The 23,827-nt window shown below is 55.5% G+C and overlaps 1 protein-coding gene across 3 annotated transcripts; it reads right to left on the bottom strand.

Annotated features, from left to right (window-relative positions):
• Positions 1-690: 690 nt before the first annotated feature.
• On the bottom strand, positions 691-21,857 carry CDC42EP4 (CDC42 effector protein 4). Of its 3 annotated transcripts, none has more exons than XM_032617596.1 (2): positions 21,539-21,857; positions 691-3,448 (listed from the first exon to the last, which is right to left on the bottom strand). In XM_032617596.1, exon 2 carries the CDS (start codon positions 3,330-3,332, stop codon positions 2,277-2,279), a length of 1,056 nt encoding a protein of 351 aa, XP_032473487.1. In that variant the 5' UTR covers positions 3,333-3,448; positions 21,539-21,857; the 3' UTR covers positions 691-2,276. The 3 variants fall into 3 exon arrangements, with proteins under 3 accessions (XP_032473487.1, XP_032473488.1, XP_032473489.1); XM_032617597.1 differs by lacking the exon at positions 21,539-21,857 and adding an exon at positions 17,235-18,354; XM_032617598.1 differs by lacking the exon at positions 21,539-21,857 and adding an exon at positions 3,548-3,960.
• Positions 21,858-23,827: the final 1,970 nt, after the last annotated feature.

Genomic DNA, 23,827 nt, shown 5'->3' with positions numbered 1-23,827 from the left:
CAAAGTGGATAGGACTCCACGCTCCCAATGTAGGGGGCTCGAGTTCGATCCCTGGTCAGGGAACTAGATCCCACATGCGTGCCGCAACTAAGAGTTTGCATGCCACCAACTAAGGAGGCTGCGTGCCCCAACTAAGAAGCCGGCGAACCGCAACTAAAGGAGCCCTGGAACCGCAACTAAGGAGCCTGCCTGCCACAACTAAGGAGCCCACGTGCTGCAACTAAGGAGCCGGTGAGCCGAAACTAAGGAGCCCGCCTGCCGCAACTAAGACCTGGTGCAACCAAATAAATAAATAAAATAAAATTTTAAAAAACTTGGCAAACACCACGGCAGTGACCGCGTCTGCAGCCCAGCCCTGTAAGAACAGCACGATGCCCATTTAACAGATGGGGAGGATGAGGCACAAAGTGGCTGCATGACTAAGTGCCCGAGGGCCCCCAGTGGTAAGTGGCAGTCGGGACACCAAATCCCAGAGCCCACAAGGGCCTGCCCAGGCTGATGGGCACGTGAGGCGTTGTCCTTCCAGAAGCTGGAGAGTAGTGCAGGAGGGGCGGGTCCCAAAGAGACAGAGAGAGAAGCCACCTCAGGCCCCCGAGTGCCGTCGGGGCTCGGGCAGCCCCAGCACCCTGAATCCGCACCCTCACTCCCATCCACCCCTCCCCCACAAAAAGCAGAGACAGACACCAGGCATGCTGTAAGGCCTTTTATTTTAATGTTTCCTTGCTGTTTTAACATTTTCACGGAAAAAAAAAATATACAGTTTAGAATCTGGAACTGACCGCTGTCTAGATGGGTTTCAAGGGCAGCAGCTGGCAGGGGCTGCACGGCTGGGAACCAGTGCGCACCCATTTCAAGAACTAAGGTGGTGTCTGAGTCCAGATCTGGCAAAACTCAGGAGGCTAGGGCAGCTACACCTGCCGCCAGCCCTGGCTGGACCCCGTGGCGGTTCTGTCCGTCCCCCTCCCTCCACTGGCTACAAGGCGACAGGAGAAGGTGGAGTCAGCCTGCTGCCAGGACAGAAGAAATCATCATCTGTGAATCCTGGGGGCTCGCACCCAACCTCCACTCAATCCCCTTGGGTGGGGTTCTAAGGGCGCAGAGTGAAATCTGAATTTCAGAAAGACAACAACTGATGTTCTAGCATGAGTGTATTACAAACATGGCATGGGGCATACTTACACTAAGAAATCATCCTTTGCATGCCTGAAACTCTAATTTAACTCGGCATTCTGGTTTTTGTTTTGTTTCGTTGCTAAATCTGGCAACCCTATACCCTCAGGACCACTGACTCAGAAGTGGGGAAGGGGGCTCTGCTGGCAGAGGCCTGAGAAAGGAAAGGGACGTAGTCAGTCGGGGGTTGAACAACCCAGTCAAAAGAGGTTTTATCTCCCTATAGGAATGGCATTTAATAACCATTTTCCAGAAATTTTCTACACTGTTGTTGTTAATAGCTATGCGGGAGGGGGCCGAGGACAGACACGCACAGACCTCCACCCCATACGGTTCTAAATAAAGTTTGGAAGCACTTAGTATAAAGGTTTTCTAAAAGGATTCGTTTCCCTTCTGGTGGCAGGCCTACAAACACGTTCCTGGTATCGTTCTAAAAAGATTTAAACACAACAAGCACAAACAAACCCAGAGGGACTGAGCAAGGGCTGCAGCCTGTCCTAGTGTCATCCTGCAAGGGCCCCCTCTTGAAAATTCAAGATGCCCCGGGGCCTTCCTTCCGTTCTGCATCTTGTTCTCACCCCGAGGAAGGGGTCGCGTTGAGTGTACACATTCGGTCCGCCTTTCCTCCGTGGGGCTCCCCGTGCAGGAGCTGGGGATGGAGGTTGGGAGGGGCCTGGACTTGTGACCCGTCACGGGCGTTTATTCCGGCGGCCACCGCCGGTCACAACAGAAACGCCAGGAGTAAAGAGGCAGGTCAAGTGTCCTTAGCCCTCGCGCCCCTGGGCCGCCCCTGGCTGCCCTGTTATCGCTGCACGTGGCAGCGACTCAAGTTGACAGCGGAAATCCACTGCAGGCCGGGAGAGGAAAGCCGAGTCCTGCTGCGAGAACACTGCCCCGTCCTACGAGCTCAGGGAGGGCAGGTTGTGCAAAGCAGTCAGGCACCCGAGCCAGCTCCAAGTCCTCCGAGGGCCCCCAGGCTCGGCCAGCGCCCCTTATCCATGAGGTCCAGGGTCTGTCTGGGGCCCGCAGCCAAGCTCCTGGCTGACCTTGCAGGGCTCGGGGCACAGGGAGGAGACAAAGCCAAGAGCCCCCACCTCCAGCCGGCCTCACACTCGGATCTCGTCCTCCTCCTCCTCGTCCATGAAGGAGAACTCGGGGTCCGGCTGCCTCGGGAGAGCGGCCCGGGCCCGGTCCGGCCCCCGGAAGGCGGGGCTGCGCTCCTCCAGGACCCCCGAGGCGCAGCTGGACAGGGAGCTGCTGTCCCGCGTCGTGTGGCTGCTGCCCCCGCTGCGGGCCGAGCCGGGGCTGGGGGCCCCGGCGGCCCAGCCCTCCTCCGGCAGCGCACGCGACGGCAGCGCAGGCAGGTCCGGGCCCCCCGCTCCTTCCTGCCTCGCCGGGGGAGGGGCTGCCGCCGCCGGCGGGGGAGCCTGGGTGGGGCCGCCTGCTGGGTCCTCGTCACCATGGCAACCGGCCTCCCCCTCCTCCTCCGGTTCCCACTCCCCCTTGTCCATGATGCTGAGGACGTCGCCCAGCATGGAGGGCCCCAGGTCGATGTGGAAGGACATGATGGACTCGGCATGCTTCAGCCCAAAGCTGGCCTTGGGTACCACGGGCAGATCCGCCAGGTCCCCGAAGGCCTGCTCGTCGAGGAGGGGGTCTGGGGAGTGGGGGGCGGAGGCCCCATTCCGCCGGGGCCCCGCCTCCTCCGGGCCGCCCTCCCCCGTGGCCTTCCTCACGGGGCTGGAGGACAGGCTCTTGGGCAGCTTGCTGGAGCCCTTCTCGGCGGCCTCCTTCTCGTTCAGCTGAGGCAGGGACATGGCGTTCTTGACGAAGAGGGCCGAGTCCCGCAGGGGGCCCAGCACGTCCCTGTGATCCCGGTCGCCCCTGCTCACTGACTGCGACCTCTTGCTGCCCCGGAACTTCCGGGACAGGAGGCCGCGCTTGGAGGAGGCGGCGGCCTGCTCGTCCACGGACTCACTGTCCAGCTCCCCAGCCTTGCTGTTGAGGAAGGAGGTGTCCCCAAAGGCATCCCCCGCCCGGCCCACGTGCATGGTGTGGCGGAAGTCGCCCAGCGGGGCGCTGATCATCTCGGCCGTGAGGTCCACTCGGGAGCGGCGCTTGGAGTGCACGGAGCTGGACACCAGCTGCTTGAGGATCGGCATCTTGCCGGGGGGGCGGGGGAGGGGAGGAGGGGGTCCCCTCCAGAGACAGCAGGCGGATCTGAGGTCAGATCTGAAGTCCGGCGGGCGGAGGGGGCGATAAGGAGGAGATCATAGGGCTGCAAGAAGAGAACAGCAGGGAAAGGGTTAACCCAGCTGTCCGCTCAGCACAAAAGCCCATCTGCCCAGGGGTGGTGGTTATTTAAACCTCCGCTCACCTCTTTGGAGCTCAAGTAGCCACAGGCACGCTCTCCCTGAGACTTGAGCGAGAGAGCCTTCTTCTAAAGGACAATGCCTCCCGCACCCCGCAACCAGGATGCCCCTAGAGGCGGAGGTACACAGGCAACTCCAGGCAGCCGACCCGGAGAGACGTGACTCCAGTGAACAGCCGGTCCGGAGACACGCTGTAAGTTAGTTCTCCCTGCTGCCTGACCTCAGCCCCTGTGGAGTCAGCGGACACCTCATTCTGAGTCACGGTCCTTAGAGGAGGGAGAGGACGGCCCAGGCCCCAGGGAGGCGCTGCCTGGGACAGACGTGCTCCACAGACGTGGGCGGCAGCTCACTCTCTGAATCAGAATCGGGTGGAGCTGCCGGGACCCAAAGGACCAGCTCCCCAGCCCTCCGGCCCGTGGTGGGTGTCCCGAGGTGAGGATCCTGCCTGCGACGTCTCCACAGTGGAGCCCCGAGCTCTTTGCCAAGGATCCACCCTCCGCCTCTCAGAGACCAAGACTGGGAAACTCCCAGTGTCTTCAATCACTAGGGGTGCAGGGAGGCGGAGACTAAACCCTAGATGGCCGAGGCGCCCTGGGAATGCAGACCCCCAGGTAATTAACCTGAGCCAGAAAGCATCAGCAGGGAGGCCAGGAGAGCCTCTGAAATCTCCTGGCGGGTACCACCCATGCAGCTCCTGGCAAGGGCCAAGCTGAAGTCCAGTGTTGAAGCCAGACCAGCCCCCAGTGCTAAACCCAGCAGCGCAGGGCTGAGCAGTGTGGGGTGATGTGGGCGCAGGGACTTAACCAAGGCTGGCGGGTGAGGGGGTGGTCCTGGGCCACCGGTCCTGCTAACAGCACAGCTCTCATCGGCCCCCACATTCCAGGCCCATCCTCCCTGTTGCCAAGGGCAACCCAGGATGTCCCACCGGGTTTCTTCCTCACCCCCGATGCTGCCCTAAGCCAGGCCACCACATCCCAGTTGGCCCTGCTTCCCCTTCCCCCATCCTTCACCTTTTGGCTAAATCAAAACCCGGTCCCCAGTGCAGACCCCCCGATCAGACACCCGGTCCCCGCCTCACTCCTCGCTGCTCCCCTACCCCTGCGGTCCACCCTGGCCCTGAGCTTCCGTCTCCCGGACTCCAGGGCTGGACATGCACAGCTCCCTGCTAGAATACCTGTCACCTGGCTCAGCCAACGTCTTCCAGGGCTCAGTGGAGCTGTCACTTCTTCCAGTAAAGCTGCTTTAGCCTGGGTGAGACCTCCCGACCACCTCCTGCCCGACCCCCAGCACTGTGGACGCCCTTGCTCCCAGCAGGCACTGGCTCTGTCATTCTACCACTGCCGGCTCGGCCTGACTGTCATCTTCCCACTGAACTATGAGCTTCCGGAGGGCTCCAAAGGGCCTGTCACCGCTGAATCCCGTCCAGCAGTGCGTGGCACAGTCGGTCCTCAAACACCTGTTGAAAGGCCAACACCTCCCTCCCACCCCCCACCTCCACCCCAGCCCCTGGGTTGCTCCCTTTCTGCCCTCCTGAGCCCAAGGACAAGGTCACTTCAGCCTACGGCCCGGCTCCAGGGCTCCCAGCCTGACCTCTCTGTGCCCTCTAACCCCCTCCCCTCGCTCTCGTTGTTTATTCCTTGTCCTGCTGGTGATGCCCAGCCAGATGGTCCCCCCCAACCCCCAGGCAGTCATAGCGCTTGTCGCTCCAGGACAGGGGAGGGTGGCGAGACACCGGGGCTCACCTGCCACACAGGTGAGCCCGGCTGGGCGGACTCAGGTGAGGACTCCTGAAAGGCCTTGAGATGACCCACTACAGTCGGTCAGCTCCCCCTCCTCTCTCTCCTCCTTCCCCCCAGACCCTCAGGAAAGTTCGCTTCCCCTACCTCCGAGCCGGCCCCTCGCTCCTGCCCATGCCCTGCTATCTGACGTCTAAACAAGTCACGGAACAGCTAGACCAGGTTTTGGCAAATGTTTTCCATAAAGGTCCAGACAGCAAAGGTTCTCGGCTTCATGACTGACACGGTCTTGGTCCCAGCTTCTCAGCTCCACCTTCGCAGTGGTAGGAAAGCAGCAGTAGACCGTATGTAAACAAATGGGCATGGCTGTGTCCCAATAAAACTTTATATATAAAAACAAGCGGTGGGCCAGATTTGGGCCATAGTCTGCTGACGCCTAAACTAGACACGTGAAAAGTACTGGCCTTAGGGTCATCCCCTCCACAACGCTCCAGGAGAGAGTCACCATATGTGACCCTCTGGGCCAGCCACGGGCTCTCAGGCCAACGTTGGGGAAAACTCTCTTTGGCTAAACAAGAGAAAAGGAGGACGGAGTGAGTCGGCCTCAGACACGTTTGGCATAGAAGAAAATCAACCAGGTTTCTAAGGCACTCTTGGTACTGGAGAATCCCTCGGGCTTCTGCTGCCACCAGGGCAGTGAAGCAAGGATAGAAAGGGTCCACATCTTCAACCTGCCTGCAGTTCAGCTCCTGGCTCTGGTCACAGAATCCTGTGTTCTTCAGCTCTTCCATTTTCCAGATGAGAAAACAAGTTCACTGAAGCAAAGTGACTTATCCAGATGTATGTGCCTAAGAGCAGAGCTGGGCTGGAAGCCGGTCTCCTGGTCCAGTGCTCTCTCTACTCCATGCCAGGCCTCTTTCTGGCCTTTGGTGGGTAGCATCTCTGGTCAGTTACCCTCCCCACTTCTGGCTGGAAGAGTCCAGAGAAAGAAGAAGCCTGGCCGCTGCCTCAAGAAGATTCCTGTATTACCCTGGAGCAGATTCTGACACCGCTGACACTTTAGCCAGAGAATTCTCTGCTGTGGGAGCCGTCCTGCACATTATAAGATGTTCTGCTGCATCCCTGGTGTCTACCTACCAGATGCCAGTAGCATCCCTCCCCCGCTTGTGACAATCAAAATGTCTCCAGACATGCCAAGTGTCCCCTGGGGGGCAACCCTGCCCTGGAGTGAGCGCACACATGTGAAAATAAAACATACAGTAATCACCAGGTGAACAGAAAAACAAACAAATTTAAAAAAAGAAAAGAAAGAAAACTGAAAAAAAGAATAAAAAAGAGAGGGAGGAGGGGCTTCCCTGGTGGCGCAGTGGTTGAGAGTCCGCCTGCCGATGCAGGGGACACGGGTTCGTGCCCCGGTCCGGGAAGATCCCACATGCCGTGGAGCGGCTAGACCCGTTAGCCATGGCAGCTGAGCCTGCACGTCCAGAGCCTGTGCTCTGCAACGGGAGAGGCCACAACAGTGAGAGGCCCACATACCGCAAAAAAAAGAGAGAGGGAGGGAGGGAGGGAAGGAGGGAAGGGAGGGAACTTAAAGGATCAGAATTGTGGGATCAGTGACATGAAGCTCCAGAGTTGCGTAAGGGTTTCAAAGTAACGGCAGGAATCCCCAGAGCCAGTAAGCGTCAGGCACTGTGGTTTCCCTGATCTTAAGTGCTTATTAAAAAGAACAGAAAGGGAAACCGCAGGCCCAGCTGCCCAGGGCTCGGCAGAGATGGTGCAGACCCCTGTGGGCACCGGCAGGGACCAGGCATCCTGGCCATCGTGGCTACAGGACAGAAGGGCCCCCACCCCTGGCACATCCTCAAGGGTAGAGCTCGAGATCTGGATAAGAGGGGCCGGCAGGGAGGTGCCTAGGCCCCTGCACAGCCGCACAGCCCAGGAAGGCAGAGCAGGTCCAGCCAGTGCTTATCTGCCTCTGTGGTCTCTCTCCCGGAGGGTGTGGGAACGAGGCTTTGCGGCTTGTGAGAAACCAAACCCTCTTCAGTATCCAGCATGAAAATGTCCCGAGTCCTGAGAGCCGGGGCCCAGACGGAGGCCCCCACTGGTCCCCCAGCCCAGCAAGGAGGGGCTGCAGCAGCCCTGGGGCCCTACAGCTAGAGCTCAGGCTGGACAGGCCGGGCTTCAGGGCTGGCAAGAAGAGCTCACTCACCGGGTTGTTTTAAATCCTTGGTGTCATGGTACCCTCATGACACTGTCACCCTAAGCTTTGACCAGAGAGCAATTTGGGGGTGAGGAGGTGGAACTCCGAGTACAAGTACGAGCAGGTGCCCTGGGCCAGTCCTGGGGTAAGTTTGGGGAGACCTGAGCACCCACCCGGAAAGGGACTGTGCACAGAGAGCCGCGGCTTCGGGAGGGGGCGTGGCTAAGCCCTGTGACCCAGCTCTGGGGAAGTGGCTAAAACAGGCCGCCAGATGACAGGCAGCCGCTCCCCACAGCCCGCCCTGGGGGGGACTCCCTGGCCCTGCCACCCCGGAAGCCACATCCCCCTTTCCTGGCAGAGCAAGGGAAAATGGAGCAGCAACTCGCATCTCTCCAGCCTCTGCTGGAATCAGATTCTGCTACCCTTGGCCCCTGACCACAGGACATTCCTGTAAGCCAGGGGCGACGAGCCCTCCCCGCAAGGCCAGGCCCCCGGTTGCAACGACACCAAGCACACCCTCAGCTCAGCTCCCGGGACGGGAAAGGACAGCCCTGGCCTGGACCCTTCCTCATCCTCCCCGGCGGGCCGTCCAGAGAGCGCTGCCCTCCCACCTCAGCCCAGCAGCTCCCAGACAGACCCGAGCTCTCCCGGGGAAGCCAGGCAGGGCTCCCGCCGTGCAGCTGGCCTGGAACCTCACCCTGGCACACAGAGCACACGTGCCTCAATGGCCACTGCCACGGCCACCGGGCAGCCAGCCCCTCCATCACCATGCCCCCTTCTCACCACCCACCCCGTCCGATTCCAGCCCCCAGCAACGCGGCATTGACACGATGACTTCGGTCGTGGCTTGGACTGGATACAAGTGGCTTCGTTCCCTTATTCATTCACTCCTCACTCACTGACTTACTGCACACCCACCAATTTCCCCATAACTCCTCTGGGCCCTGGAGACAGAGCAGTGAAAATAACAAGGTGGATGAGCCCAGACTTCCAGGCACACTTGTGGTGTGAGTGTGGGTGGGTGGGCGACGGGGCTGTAAACAAGCGAATAAAACAGAATCTTGTAGTCCTCAGGGTCAAGCGGGTAACGAGGGAGGGTGAGAGCGGGAGTTACGGGCTGTGGGAGGCCCCTCTGAGAACCGAGTGACGAGAAGGAACCAGGCACGCCAAGAACATGCGGGCTGTGGGGACAGCACGTGCAAAGGCCCTGAGGCGGGAACAAGCTTGTGTTTGAGGAACGGAATGAAAACCCAGGGGCCAGGTCACACAGGGCCCTCACAGGAAGCCCAGGCCGGAGTTTGGATGGCGTTCTAGGTACCAAAGGAAACCTCCCTAAGCAGGAAGCCATCCCATCTGTGTGTTTGGAGGTTCCCATGGCAGTGGCTGGACTGGAGGCACGGAGGAGGGGAAGCAGGAGTTCAGGGCAGAGGATGGGGGCCAGGACGAGGGTGTGGTTAAGGAGATGGACAGAGTGGGGGCACATCCAGGGCAGGTTTTGGAGCTGGAGACACCAGGAGCTGAGGGCCCGGATAGGGGAGGAGAGGGAGGGCGGACTCAAAGGGGAGCTCGAGCCCAGGAGTCCTCTGCCAGGGGTGCGTCTCAGCCGGCAGGCCAGGGACCTTTCCCTCGGGGTGCAACCAACTTTCTGCCACCAGGAAGAACTTGACTTTGCCAAAACGGGGGAAGCATTCTGCTACACAACATCCGTGAGCTGGAACAACTGTGCAGGAAACGCAGCGCGACGCGGGCCACGATGCCCTGTGAGAGGTTAGGGGCTCTGGCTTCTGTCGCCAGAGAAAGATCCAGCGCTTTCTGGAATGCTCCCCAGCCCTATCCTGTGAAGATAAGGAATCCCAGAGAAAGGGGAAGACTGTTTCATTCCAACAGCTGATGGGCAGCACAGGGAAAGGATGAGAACCGTGGGTGCTTTGATGCATAGTTACACACAACAGGAGGAACTTCAGTGGGGGCTGTGTAGTTATTTTTAGCTGACTTCAGTATATTTAGAATCTTTTAGTTCCTTCACTAACACTGCCACAAGCCCTCTCATATCTGAAAGTGCGCCGTTTGCACCAGGCTGGTAGGACGCACCGTCTTAAAATAATCTGAGCCTGAAAATCCACATTTAAATTAAAAAAAAAAAAAAAAAGCCCAGGATAGAAACGGGAAATATCACTATTATAACTCCTGTACTACTTGTGTATCTGTGTCAAATATCGCCTTAAAATACCTGGGTGTGGAGCAACCCCACTCATAGATAGAGAGGACCAATTCAGAGATTTGCCCTGGGTCATGGATGGAAGGCTTTATTCCCACACCCGGGCTCCAGCCACTAAAATAGCCCCGCAGGACCCAAAGTGCAGGGGCCTCCACACATCAAAACAGGGAGCGTGTAATTTATGCACACACACACGTGTATCTTTTATAGCTTATATACACGGCTATTGTCAATCCATGCAGCAACGAATATGTTTCAGTTTTCCTTCTTTTAAAGAAAGTCAATATGTGACATAGAAGTTCTGGTGTTTTCTTATCACATCTCAGTGGATTTTTTTTTTTTTTTTTTTTTTTTTTTTGCGGTACGCGGGCCTCTCACTGTTGTGGCTTCTCCCGTTGCGGAGCACAGGCTCCGGACGCGCAGGCTCAGCGGCCATGGCTCACGGGCCCAGCCGCTCCGCGGCACGTGGGATCTTCCCGGACCGGGGCACGAACCCGCGTCCCCTGCATCGGCAGGCGGACTCGCAACCACTGCGCCACCAGGGAAGCCCTCAGTGGATTTTTTTGCACACCCCTGCGGGTGCCACAGTACGGTACCCATGATGTCACGTGACTCCCACGGAGGCATCCACGATGCCTTCAACTTCAGAGGTTCCTAAGACTGTGACGGAGGACACGCAGAGATTATCCAGCCCGGTGGCGGGCTACTAGGGTGGAGAAAAGTACTCGCCCAAGGCCAAGAAGCTGGTGAGGGGCCCAGATGGCACCGGCACCCAGGTCCCCTGTCTCCCAATCTCTAAAGTTCCTTTGCAGATACCATGGGGGTTGACGCACTGCCAGGCACCGGGCTAGACCTTCTTGTGTCTGTTACCATCTTGGTGGCACTGAGCTTGGCAAGGGGAGGGGAAGGACTTCCCTCCCACCCAACAGCAGGTACTAGGTGCCACCAGGCAGGGAGAGTGGTACAAAGCCAGGGACCAGGGCTTCCCTGGTGGTGCAGTGGTTAAGAATCCGCCTGCCAATGCAGGGGGCACGGGTTTGAGCCCTGGTCCGGGAAGATCCCACATGACGCGGAGCAACTAAGCCCGTGTGCCACAACTACTGAGCCTGCGCTCTAGAGCTCATGAGCCACAACTACTGAGCCCGTGAGCCACAACTACTGAAGCCCGTGTGCCTAGAGCCCGTGCTCCGCAACAGAGAAGCCACCGCAATGAGAAGCCCGCGCACCACAACGAAGAGTAGCCCCCGCTCGCCGCAACTAGAGAAAGCCCGCGCGCAGCAACGAAGACCCAACGCAGCCAAAAATAAATAAATTAAAAAAAAATTAATTTTAAAAGAAGAGAAAAAACAGGGATCAAATGCTGCTCAGAGACAGTGGTCCCAGGACAGGGTGGTCTTGGGGCATCGGCAATTACGGCAGGTTCTTTGAGTAGACTTTCAGTCAAGGATGATTCAGGAGTGCCCGCGGTGGGAAACCCGCCCTATGGAACTATTTCAAAGCAGAAAAAAGTCCCTGACACAGACAGTCTCTGAAGCCTTATTCATAATAGCAAGAGACTGGAAACAACCTAACACCCAACAAGAAGAAAATGGTTGAGAAAACTAGGAGCCATTAACTCGACAGATTATCCTGCAGGCGTGAAACGCAGGGTCAGCGAAGACCACGCAGGACGTGGAAAACTGTTTACCAGACGACATCGAGTGGAAGGAAAAAAGGCAGAATTTAGGCTTGTTTACACAGTGATCACAAACTACACACACATACACATTCACGAATAAAGGCAAAAGGGCAGGCAGAGAGATTCAGGAGTGATGTCAGGCTTGAGAGGAAAACGGGCTTTTTCCTTTTTAAGTTTCCTTTAATGTGGTAGTGCTGTTTGGATAATAGTAATAGTAAAAATCCCAAAGCATCAAAGGCTTAAGGAAAAAAATCTTCATTTCCAAACCAGCTTTAAACTCTCAAGTTCTCAGGGTCCACCAGCTGCAGCCCATACAAGGCGCCAGGTGGGGGCCGGGCGGGGGAGCGCAGGGCTCAGACCACACACTCTCCTATCGAAACATCTCCCGTCGAGGTCTGTTCTCTTTCTCTCCCGTCCCCCTAGATCTGCATCTACCCCAGATGGACAAGTTTATAACATCCTCGTTTTATTTTTAAGCTGTTTGGGAGGAGAAAGTAGGCAATCTATTATAAAACCTGGTGGCAGGGGAAATAGGGAGCTTAGGACCCCCCAAAAGAACCAGCTTCCCAACAGCTGCTCGAGCCTCCGCAACTGAGCAGATGAAAAATAACGATCCCCGCACCCCCACCCCGGAGAATGGCCAATTTCCAGCGACACTGAGGCCCTAAGCTGGAGGCCAGCCCCCAGTGGAACCCTGGGCAGGTGAAGGTTCTCTTCAAGGTCTCTGCTGCTTCCACCGCCCCAGCTCAGCTCTCCTGATGGCTACAAAAGAGCAGAGGAAACGAGAAGGGGCGGGGTCACACAAGGACTCCCCCGTGCTCCGGCCACTGGCTGCCCATGACCACCAGTAAGGCAGAAATAGCAGCGCTGTCAGCAGTTCTCATTGATTGGGTGCCTGCTGCACGCCAGGCATTGTGCGGACTTCGTTAAATTTGTGCCTCTGACCCTGCAAGGAGGGTGTCACGATTGCCTCCATCGTAAAGAGAAACTGAGGCTCACATGGAACAAATGCCCTCGCTCACTCTCCCAGCTACTAAATGGTGGTGTGAGCCCGTTTCTGGCAGACCTTGGAGCACAAGCTTTTCTGTATGAGGTGATGCTCTCTAGCTTATTCAGATGTCCGCAGCTGAGAAGACGGCACATCGACGGAGGGATGGGGGTAGGGTGGGATTAGGGAGGCTGTTCATCTAAGATAAGACCTTGGGACCAAGACTCACTTGACTGACTCCCCCATCAGAGACCTGCTCCCAGGGATGGTTCGGATGGGCTCCTCCTTACACAAGATCTCATCCCAGCTTCCCGCTCTGAGGACCCTCCCAATGTTCTGATCCCCCGGGAGATGAGAGGTGGGGAGGACCACCCTGAAGCAGAAGCCAGGGCTCGCCCAGCAAAGTTAAAAGAGTGGGCACGGGCTTCCCTGGTGGCGCAGTGGTTGGGAGTCCGCCTGCCGATGCAGGGGACGCGGGTTCGTGCCCCGGTCCGGGAGAATCCCACGTGCCGCGGAGCAGCTGGGCCCGTGAGCCATGGCCGCTGAGCCTGCGCGTCCGGAGCCTGTGCTCCGCAGCGGGAGAGGCCACAGCAGTGAGAGGCCTGCCTACCGCAAAAAATAAAAAAATAAAAAAACAAAAATTTGGAATATACTGGGTTAAAGAAAGTGTTCGTTTCACCTATCTCTTGTTACTTGCTAAAATGTATCTATTCAAAGTGTAAATTCTGTAAGGGACTTGTGTGCTACTTCTCTGGGACTGTGCTGAGTTAGACATGTTCCCTCTTTTTTAATACAAGCAGCACTTTCCATTGTAGAGGGATGAATAAAGCCAACCATTGTTTGTGTTTGAGTGAAAATTGTTACATGTTCGTAACTAACGCTACACGATTTTAGATTAAGTCCTAAGAGCCTCAGTTTTACATCCAGCAGACCACTGATGAATGCTAGGTTGTTTCAGTTTTGTTCAAACGCTGTAACAAACAGCCTTCCAGCTAAGTCTGTCCGAGTCCTTATTTCTGGAGGATACCTACTTATAAGTGAGTAAAATTACTTCTGTTTCTTCTTCCTAACTTGTTCTCCAGAAGGTTTTTACCAAGTTGCAGTCTCACCAACACAGGGTGATGGTGTCCAACAACAGGTGTTACTGTGTCCTCAGCTGAATTGAAAACAACAAAACCACAATCAGTACCATGCTCAAACTTATAATTTTCATTCCTTCTCTTACTAAGAGGGTGAGCATTTAAAAAAAATATCATCTCCCCTGTGAACTGCTTGTTGAAGGCTTCTGCACGTTTTCTGCGTGGGGGCAAGGCGGCTTCACCTTTTCCAATGGGTTTGTATGACTTAAAATATGAAGGCTCTTAAAAATGTTGACTATATTTTGCAAATATTCCTGCAAATGTATCATAGGCCCATTTTCCATGTGGTGATTTTGTTGTTTTCTTTTCCATAGAGTTGCTTATTAATTTTTACACAGTCAAATCTGTTGTACAATGTCTGGCTTTAGTACTATGAAGCAAAGACCTCGCCCACTCCCAAGTTTTATGAAAATATTCACTCCTAAAACGACTAGGTAAGGGAATAATGAAAAACTACTCATGGAGAAAAAATACTCAAAGGAAATACAAAGATGTCTGTGGCTTATCTATTTTAAATGACCCACAATTTTATAAGAAATTAAAAATATAACAGTAAAGTTCGTTACTGGTTCTGTATAAAACTGCTATAAAATATGAGTGAAGAGTCAAATGCTACCTTCGTCAGATATATACAGATACTCCCCACGGTTTCTCCAAACTTCCTCTTCTGCTTATTGATCTCTGTTCATTCCCAAACCAGGTCTATAGTGTCAACTCTGTAAAATATGTTTTGAGTATCTAGTAGAATAATATCCCTACACTAACTTTTCTCTGAAAATGTCTTGTCTTTTCTAATGCAGTTAGTCTTCCAGATGGACTTTAGAAACATTTTATTCAGTTCCAAAAGAAATCCTGACGGAATTACATTGGCATTGAAAGCAAACAATAAATTAATTTGGGAAGAAGTAACTGTATCACAGCATCACGCCTTCATATCCATTTATTCAAGTCTCTTAGACATTCTCCATTAATTTTTGTGGGTTTTCTTCCTACAAGCCTTACACACGTCTTGTCAAGTTTATCCTGAGTTATGTTATGGCCTCTCGTTGTGAAAGCAGTTTGTACCCTGCCCCTTTTATGTAGCTATAGCTTCTGACTGGTTGTAGCTGGTATGTGGGAAAGCTACAGTTTTAAAATTTGTATCTCGGGCTTCCCTGGTGGCGCAGTGGTTAAGAATCCGTCTGCCAGTGCAGAGGACACGGGTTCGAGCCCTGGTCTGGGAAGATCCCACATGCCACGGAGCTACTAAGCCTGGGCGCCACAACTACTGAGCCTGCGCTCTAGAGCCTGTGAGCCACAACTACTGAAGCCCACGTGCCTAGAGCCCGTGCTCCGCAACAAGAGAAGCCACCGCAGTGAGAAGCCCGCGCACCGCAAGAAAGTGTAGCCCCTGCTCGCCGCAACTAGAGAAAAGCCTGCGTGCGGCAATGAAGACCCAGTGCAGCCATAAATAAATAAATGTATAAGAAAAAAAATAAAATAAAATTTATCTCTCTTTGTACTATCTTACACACCCTAATCAACTGTATAATTAAAATTTTCGGGCTTTGCAAGTAGACCAGCCCATCATCTGCAACTAATAATAATTCTGCCTCCACCATTCCTCATTCTTATCTCGTTAAATTTGCTACACTTGCCAACATAATGTTGCATACTACTACTGACAATGAAGGTCTCTGTTCCCGGCATTTACAGTGCCGTTCAAAACCTAAGTCATCCAACACAGTAGTCACTAATCACATCAGGCTGTTGAATGCCTGGAATATTTCTAGTGCCACCAAGGAACTGAATTTTTAATTTTTCTTTCATTTTAATTATTTTAAATGAAAATTTAATGCTTGATTCAGTTATCGGAAAACTGAAGTATGTTTAAAACACCTTGAGTGTGTGAATCTACCCTTTTAGCCGCACACTTTAGGAAATCCAAATTCCGGCTATTTATAAAATGTAGCCTCCAAATTGAGATGTGCTATAGTTGTAAAATATACACTGGATTTTTGAAGGCCTTGTATGAAAAAATCATGTAAAATATCTCATTAATCTTTTTATGATCACGTGGTGAAATGACAGTATTTTTGACACACTGGCTTAAATAAAGCATATTAAAATTGATTTCACCTGTCTGTAGTTTTTAAAAATGTGGTGACTCGAAAACTGCAAATTCTTTATGTGCCTGGCTGTATATTCCTATCGACAGTGGTGCTGTCCTAGGGGTACGTCTGTTAATCATGACTCACCACTGGATTCATGCAGATATTCTCAACCGTCTCAGAGAAGTTACAAGTCTTACAGTTTTAGGAAGACGATACCAGTCACTTAGACAGGCTGAGTTGAGGGAAAACACACTGTACCTTGGATAATTAATTTACCCTTTGATTGCTGGAAAATATAATGTCTAGTCTAGTTTAAAGAGTGGGAAATGGTATCTTAGATCCTACCCATGGAGCTCAGGTGGATATGTCCTCCCTGGACCATGGGTCACAGAGGAAGTATGAGAAAGGGAATGAACCTCACTGAGCCTTTACTCTGTACCAAGCTAGCTGCTTCACTCTGATTAAACTGCCTTTTGGGGGGCAAGTAATAACTGTGTCCTAGGCATCTGAAAGACTTTATGACATGTACTCTTCCCAACAATCCCCTGGAGTTATCATCATCATCCCCATCTTGCAGACAAGAAAACTAAGGCTTAGAGTTAAATCCTTCACCCGAGTCACACAGCTGCTAAGGACAGAGCTGTTGAAGTCCGCCTGATTCTGAACCCTGGGCTTTTCCCACTTTACCGAAAGGTGTATCAGGGGAGTGTCATAAGCATCACTGGGGCGCTGGACTCTAAGATCTGATGAAAGTTATGGACGCGTGAACATCCATGGGGCAAACACTTTTGCATAGCGTTTGGCTTAAAATATCCTGAGTCTGGGCTCTCCCACACTCCAGGGAAAGTACAGATAAATGCTGGGAAATATGGACCACGCCCACCCACCCCCATTACAACAGCTCCAGAGGGACAGGAGTGAGCAGTGACCTGGGAGTGACAGGAAGTGACAGCTCTGGAGCCAAGACTCCAGAGCTCAAGGGCATTCAGCAACTTTCCTTGTTTACAGGCTCTTCCTGGAGGGAGAGAGGGAGGGAGGGAGGGGTGTGTGTGTGTGTGGCCAGAAACCAGGGAAGGGGTGCCTGGTGGGAGCCCCACTGCTCCTTCCTCCTGCCTGGGGCCTCAGAAGGCAGGGCTTGAAATCAGATCAGCCGGACCTTGCTTGGTCTCACTTCTCTTCTACCGAGAGCACAGCGCTCAGCTGGGGAGTGGGTCGCCAGAGGGAGCCAGGTGCACCTGGTGCTGCTCTGGGGCAGGCTGGTGAATTTCCACCTTGACCCTGCAAGATGGAACGTGCAAGCCTGGGGGACCCCGGAGCCAGACGCCCTGATCAAGAGCAGGCTGGGCCACACCGGGCAAGTTACCTGTGCCTCGGTTTCCTCATTAGTTTTCAAAGCCACTGATAATACCGTGTACTTCCTAGAACTACTGTGAGGATTAAATAAGCTAACACAGGTAAAGCCCTTACACGAGGATGCATAAGGGATGAGCGCTCGTAACGTGTTTGCTGCGACAATGATGCTATAACGTGTTCCTTCTCAGCAGGTGCCCTATGTCTATACCTTGAAAGGTAGGGGAATTCCGGCATCCCCAGTGACGCTCTGGCCACGGTCACCCCCCTAGTTCAAAGAGGACACATACCTTCAGCCCCAAGATGAACTGTTGCGGGGCGGGGCGGTGGGTGTCCTCTGGGTGTCCTCAGCCCAGCTATAGATTGTAGTCCAGACCAGCAGTGGGATCGAGCAGCCCCGAGACTTGGTCTTCTTTCCCTATCTGCCTTCCCTTCTCCTTTAACCTTTTCAAGATGCGGGAGGAGCCTGGCTTTTCTTAGACAGGTCTTCAGCTCCTTCCGATCTCAGTTCAACACAGTGGATGAGGCGGAGGTGGGAAAAGAGAAAGCCCTCCAATTCCTCCCTAGGATGTGGGTTAGCAAACGTAGGAATTTGGGGGACCAGCTACCAGCAACAAATAATGCACAAAGTCTCAACATTATCGACCCCCAATAAAACACAGCCTGGTCCTTTGGACCTAACCCGATTCTCATCAGAGGTGTCCACAAATGGCACTGCCAGCCCTAAGTTTCTTCTGTGCTCCCTCTGGCTCTCTACTCCCACCCTTTGATTGAGCCTCAGACCCTCAGGACCAAGGGCAACATTCTGAGGAACAGAGAAGGGCTGCAGGGAGTGGAAACCTGAGTGTGGAGGGGAAGGAAGGTCAGGGAACAGACACCGGAACACAGAGCCTGGCTTCACTGTCACATTGGGGAGATCCGAAGCTGGGGTCTGCAGACCAAGTTCAGTTACCCCCAGAACTGCCTGGATGCAGGTATAAGAACCCAGAGACTCTCCCAGGGAGGCTAGAGGCTGCCCTGGCTGACACCATCTGTCACCCCTGATGGCCAGGGCAGAAGACGGTGGTCTGAGCAGCCCTGGCTGAGCAAGAGATGCTGTCCCTTTCTTGCCCTGGCACTGTGGCTTTTCAGATGCCCTCAGCCCCTGGGATGAAGGAATGAGGGGGAAATGCCAGCAGTTTCTTACCGTCTGGGTAACCCCAAACTGTGCTCACCTGACCCAAAAGGGAGACCCTTCTGCAGTCTGGGAGGCTGAGTGGAGACCACCAGTGTCCCACCTGCTGGCAAAGGAGGGCTCTGGATGTCGGTGCTGCCACCCCGGCCTGGAGTCCTGAGCTGCAAGCTGGTGGTGCCTGGGGGAGACTCTGATGTACATTACTGGAAGGAAGCCCAAGCCTCCTTGTATTTTAAGCTAGAGCTTCAGGGACACAGTTGAGTGGGAATGCGGGATGCTCACGGCTCAACTTCCTTCCCAACACCCTGCAAGCCAAGAAAAAGCCAGGGCCAGCCATGCGCACGAGCCCCTCCCAGCACAGTCCCGCACCCCAGCTCCCTGTCCAGAGCACGCTGGCAGGGGCCCAGCCTTCCGGAGCACCCCCGAGGTGTTGGCCCTCAGGACACTGCCAGAAGGGTCCAGGGCTCGGTTCCTTTTCCCAAGGTTGAGGAAAAGCCTCCAGTACATAGGTCAGAAGACAGAGGCCCGGGTCGGCTCTCTCAGCTTCCAAGGCCAGATTGCTCAACCCCTCTCCCTCCGCCCCCAAGCCTTATCTCTGGCATCAACCCAGATCCTGTTCCTCCAAGGGACAGACTCCTCCCTCCTCCCACAGGGACAAGATCCTCTGAGCCTGTGGAAGCTCCAGCCACAGGAGGCTGGAGTCACAGCCCGACAGCGAGTCTGGCGGTTCCGGCCTCTGAGCCGTGTCCATTCCCACCTTCCAAATCAGAGGAGAGGGGGCAGGGAAGAGGGCGACAGAGGCGTGGCCAGCTGCAAACATCTTGCCTGCCACACCTGGGCACAGCCTGTCCTGGCCGCAGAAATCAATCAACCACTCCAAAGGTGGAGGCGGTTAGGATCCCTGAACCAGAGCCAACCCGAGGCCCTGCTGGGAAAGTTCCTGATGTGCAAAGAGGGTCTCCGAGCCCTCTCCCAGGTCAACATCTGCCCATCCCCACCTCCCCACTTTGTAGACTAGACTCTCACGTGCTGGGGGCTCCCTGGTCTCCAGTCCTGTGAGGGCAGCAGGACAGAGGCAGGCTGGGTGTGTCTGTACATCGGACTGGAAGGAGAATCGGTGAGTGGGCGGGGGTGAGAAAAATGAGAGGGAAATGGAAGAGCGGGGTCAAGAAAGAGGTGGGAATCCCAGAAAAATGGAAGGAATGCTCAAAGTCCAGGCCTGAGCTACGCTACGGAGTGTCACGTGAGCTATGGGTCATCAGTGAGCAGGGACTCCAGGAACTCAGGGAGATGGCAGAGGGGCTGAGACCCCAAACCACTGTCTTATTTTCAGTCCCTGCAGGGGTCACCGGGATCCTTGGGAAGACCAGGAGAACCCACTTGGGTATCTCCCAAGGCTCACTGAACCCCCTGTTTGTAGGAAGGAGCAGCTGTCCCCAAGGACTGGAGGGGCAGAGTCCAAGTTCGGAGGAGATAAACCACTCTAATCGGTCAGTCACATGGCAGCTCACACAGGGCAGCTGATGTAAGCTGGAACCCACAGGCACCCCCAGACTCACACAGGGTCCTAGCTTCCCCCCAGGGATGGAGCCTCCCAAGTCACGAGTGGGTGCCCCGTTACTGCTTCGGGAGCCCTGGGGCCACCTACAGGCTTGGCTGAGTCCAGCCCTGGTCCAGCAAACTCCCCATTCCTGGGGGGAAATCCACAGCTCGGCTTTCCCCTTCCTTTGTGCCCTGTTCTTTGTTCTCTTAAAATTCAGTCCATCCTGCCGGTGGTCCCCTCCTCCACCCCAGCCTCAGAAAGGGGGCCGAGGGGGTGGGGAGTTATTAGAAACCCAGACTGTGCAAAGAAGTTGCATTGCTGGAAGCCCTCCTGTAACCGGGCCCCTCATTGTTTACGCGGGCTGGATGGGGAGAGCTTGCTCTGGTCCAGATGGCCTCTGAGGGTAAGGATGAGGGAGACTCCTCCCCCCCACCAGCACCCAAACACCCTAAAGAGGAGCTGGGGGCTTCACACAGCTCAGGGACCCTTGCCCCGTTCAACTGCTCAGATAGAGAGCAAAGAATAGGCACTGTGGACGCAGCCCAGGGACGTGGGAGCCTGTCAGATTGCAAGGGGCTGCAAGAAGAAAAGAAAAAGCATTGTATTTCCCCTCCATTCTCCCGGGGAAAAAAAGAAAACTTCCAAAGCGCAGGCTGCGGCGTCTCATCGGGAAACAAGGAATCTGGTTTGAGTTAGCAGAGAGCACCCCTCCCCCAGTCTCTCTCGCATACACACACACACACACACACACACACACACACACACGCACGCTCACACGCCCCGGCTCGGGCTCCGGCCTCCCCCAGGAAGCCCGCCTAGCCTCGGCCCTCCAGCCCTCGCTCCGGATTCCCGCTCCGCATTCACCGGAGGCGGCCCAGCCCGCAGAGTGGCTCACCGGGCCGCAGCCCGGGCAGGGGGGCAGTTTTGTGCCCCCGATGGGGGGCGCTCCAGGGAGGGGGCGGAGCTAGAGACGGCCGATCCCAGTTCCACCGCCCCAAGCGGGCGATTAAATCATTAACCGACCGCTCCCGGCTCGTGGCCAGGCCGGGAGCGCTCCGCCGGGTCCCGCGCGTAGCCCCCTCCCGGGCTCGGAAGCGGCTCCACCCCGCCGGTCGGCGCCTCGGCCTCCCCCCGCCTCGGCCTCCAGGTCTCCCGAGGAGGCGGGCGCGCGGGGCGGGGGCCGGGCGGAGAGAGAGGGGTGGGGAGAGATTATTTGTTCCCTCGGCCGTTCCCCTTCCAGGCAGCTCTTCGCCCCTCTTCTCCCCGGCCCGGTGACATTGGGCGGCGTGTGCTGCAGCGCGCGTACGAGAGCTAGTGTACACGCCTCCGCCACTACGGGCGAATAATCGGTTCTTATTCATGGAGTACTCTGTGCACTCACGCCCCCCTCGAGGAGACCGCGGGCCGCGCGCCGCCGAGGGCTGTGCTCCTGCCCCCAGGGACACACACCCGGGCAAAGGGGTGGTACGTTAAAAAGCCGGGTCCCCAGTCCCACCGCACCCTCATCCCCACCCCCAGCAGCGCCCGAGGCGGCACCGGCGAATCCCAGTCTGGGGAGAGGAAGTCGGTTGGGAGCGGGATTTCGCCGGACTCTCTGCCACCCCGTCCTCCCCAGCCCCGCTCTGCGCGGACACAGGGTGCGTGGCCCCGGTCCCAGACACCCGGGCCGCCCCGCACGCGCCCGGGCCCCAACCCTGCCACACGGGGCGGGCGCAGAAGTGGGGAGCTCTGCCCCGCTCCCCTCCCCACCGCCCCTATCGCGGTTTTTTCAATCCCCTCTGCTCCCTAGGGCGGCTCGAGGTCCCCCAACCGAGCCCACCCAGGCCCCGCAGGGCGCAGGTGGCTGTCACGGCCAGAAGCGGGTGCCCGTCGCCTACCTGGGTCCGCAGAGACGTGAGCGCCGGGCCGGCGCGGCTGCGCTCTCCCCTCCGTGGGCTCCGCGAGGCGCCGAGGCTGACGACCCATGTCCGCGCGGCGTCGGTTTCTCTCTGGCTCTCGGGCTTTCGGGGCTGGGAGCCTCTCGGACACTCCCCTTCCAGGCTCCTCCCGCGCCCCTCCGCGCTGATGTCACCGCGCCGCCGCAGCCAATGGCGGTTGGGAACCTCAGCCGGGCCGCTCGGCCTCCGCGGTTCAAATCAGAAAGCCCGAGACCCCGGGAGCTTCGTGGGGGGCGGTTCGGGCCGGGAGGCCATCCTGGACCCGGGCCGGTGGGGCCCCGGTGCGCCCCCGCCTGGCTGCGCTCCGGCCCTGACCCCCCCCCCACTCCTAACCTGGGGCCACGGGGTCAGGGGCGCGACTCCCCCCGGGGGCCTAGCACGAGACCCTCCAGAAGCTCTTCTCCCTTCCGAGCAGTGACCAGACAACAATAGCCCCCGCCCCGGGGCGTTTCTGCTCCCTCCCTCCCCGACCCAGGACGAGGGAGATGGAAGCCCCCAGGGTCGGCGCCGCCTGGGTGTGGATTCCATCCCAGCCTCTTACTGGAAACGAGATGGGGGAGGAGCCGGGCCCCGAGGCCAGGCCCGGAGCGGGTGTAAGAAGGGTTTGGGCCTGGTGACCTGCCTTTGATCCTCCTGAGTAGCCTCCCAAACGGAGTTCTATTCCAAGTGAGCCTCAGGGGCGATGCACTCCTGAGACCCGCGGCCTGAATCCTATGAGAATCTTTTCGGAGGAATAACTTCCATTGGTAAATGATCGTTACTAATAAAGTGGCCCAGGAGAGTACACAGCACAAAGTGAAAGCTCCCTAGCTGTTAGCAGCTCCCTCGCCTGGGTTTTTGTTTTAAGAGAAGGGGATCCGGGTGGCAGAGGCCACCAGACTCCCTCCCACTGACCTTCAATGGGACCTCTCAGTGGGTCCCTTTGGGCTGGTACCTTCCCGGACAGGGCTCCCAGTAAACCCTCCCCCAGTGCTGGTGTCCGAGGTCCCTTCCACCTAAAATCAAAGCTGAAGTCTTATCTGTGCCCTAAAACTTTCCTGATTCTCTGAGGCACCTCCCCCCACCCCTTCTCTTTCCCTCCATTGTTAACCAATTATTTTGTCTTTAGGTCTAGCTGTTAGTAATTGGTTCTCCTTTAACAGGTGTCTGTCCTTCCACAAACATTGAACGTTCATTGAAATTTGCCTTTGGGGATAAAGGTGAATTAAGTCCAATCCCTGCCCTCAGTATGCCCTCAGTGGTTACAGGCTGCTCTGGGAAGGAGCTCAGTAGATGCTTCTAGAGACTGGTCACCACTGCATTGCTAGCACGCTGGCAGGGAGTCTTGATTGAAAGAAAGTGCTGGGAAGGATAAATTAGGAATTTGGGAGTAACATATACACACTACTATACATAAAATAGATAACAAGGACCTACTGTATAGCACAGGGAACTCTACTCAATATTTGTAATAACCTATATGGGAAAAGAATCTGAAAAGATATATATATATCTGAATCACTTTGCTATACACCTGAAACTAATACAACATTGTAAATCAACTATACTTCAATTAAAAAAATGAAATAAAAACAAAGTGCTAATTTTCTCTGATGGTTGGAATCCCAGATCTGGGAAATTCGAGTGGCCTTTGCTGAGGTTAAGTTCTGCTTCGAGCTTTCAGACTAGAACTGCCTACAGATAATCAGAGGAAACTAACTAAATGGAAAACTTGAAGCTTGAATACCTACCTTGAAATTTCTGGCAAGTTCCAAGCCCCTGACTTTAGAGAAGGATTTGAGGTCTTAACTGCACCTTTGGTGTAACTTGACCTATAAGCCTTTAGGCCGGGACGTGTGTCTCTGCCTGTTCTAGCTGCTGGGACCTGCCCATGGGACTTGGGCGTGTGTGATTCTCACAGCTGCACGGGCCTGCCTTCCCACACCTGTCCACCCAGCCCAAACACACACATCCCAGCGTTTGTGAACACTGGGTTCTGAGCATTTTGGTTTGCATAATTTGGCCCCAAACCTAGCAGGGTCAGTTATGTTAGTTAATCCTGTTCCCTTATAGAGGAATTGGAAGACCTCACTCACTCTGGTCTGGTGTTTGCCATAAATCATGACGCTGGGCAGATCCTGTCACTTTCTGGAAGGTTCCTTCCCACACAAATGCTCTATGACTTCCCACATCTATTCTGAGTCCCCCAGCCCCTGAATTTCCTTCTCCCGAGGTTAGATGAGAAGGTCT

The sequence above is a fragment of the Phocoena sinus genome, chromosome 20, assembly GCF_008692025.1.
Source record: "Phocoena sinus isolate mPhoSin1 chromosome 20, mPhoSin1.pri, whole genome shotgun sequence".
NCBI classification, from domain to species: Eukaryota; Metazoa; Chordata; class Mammalia; order Artiodactyla; family Phocoenidae; genus Phocoena; species Phocoena sinus.
Note: the sequence above shows the minus strand (reverse complement) of the source record. Positions and strands in the feature narration are given on the sequence as shown.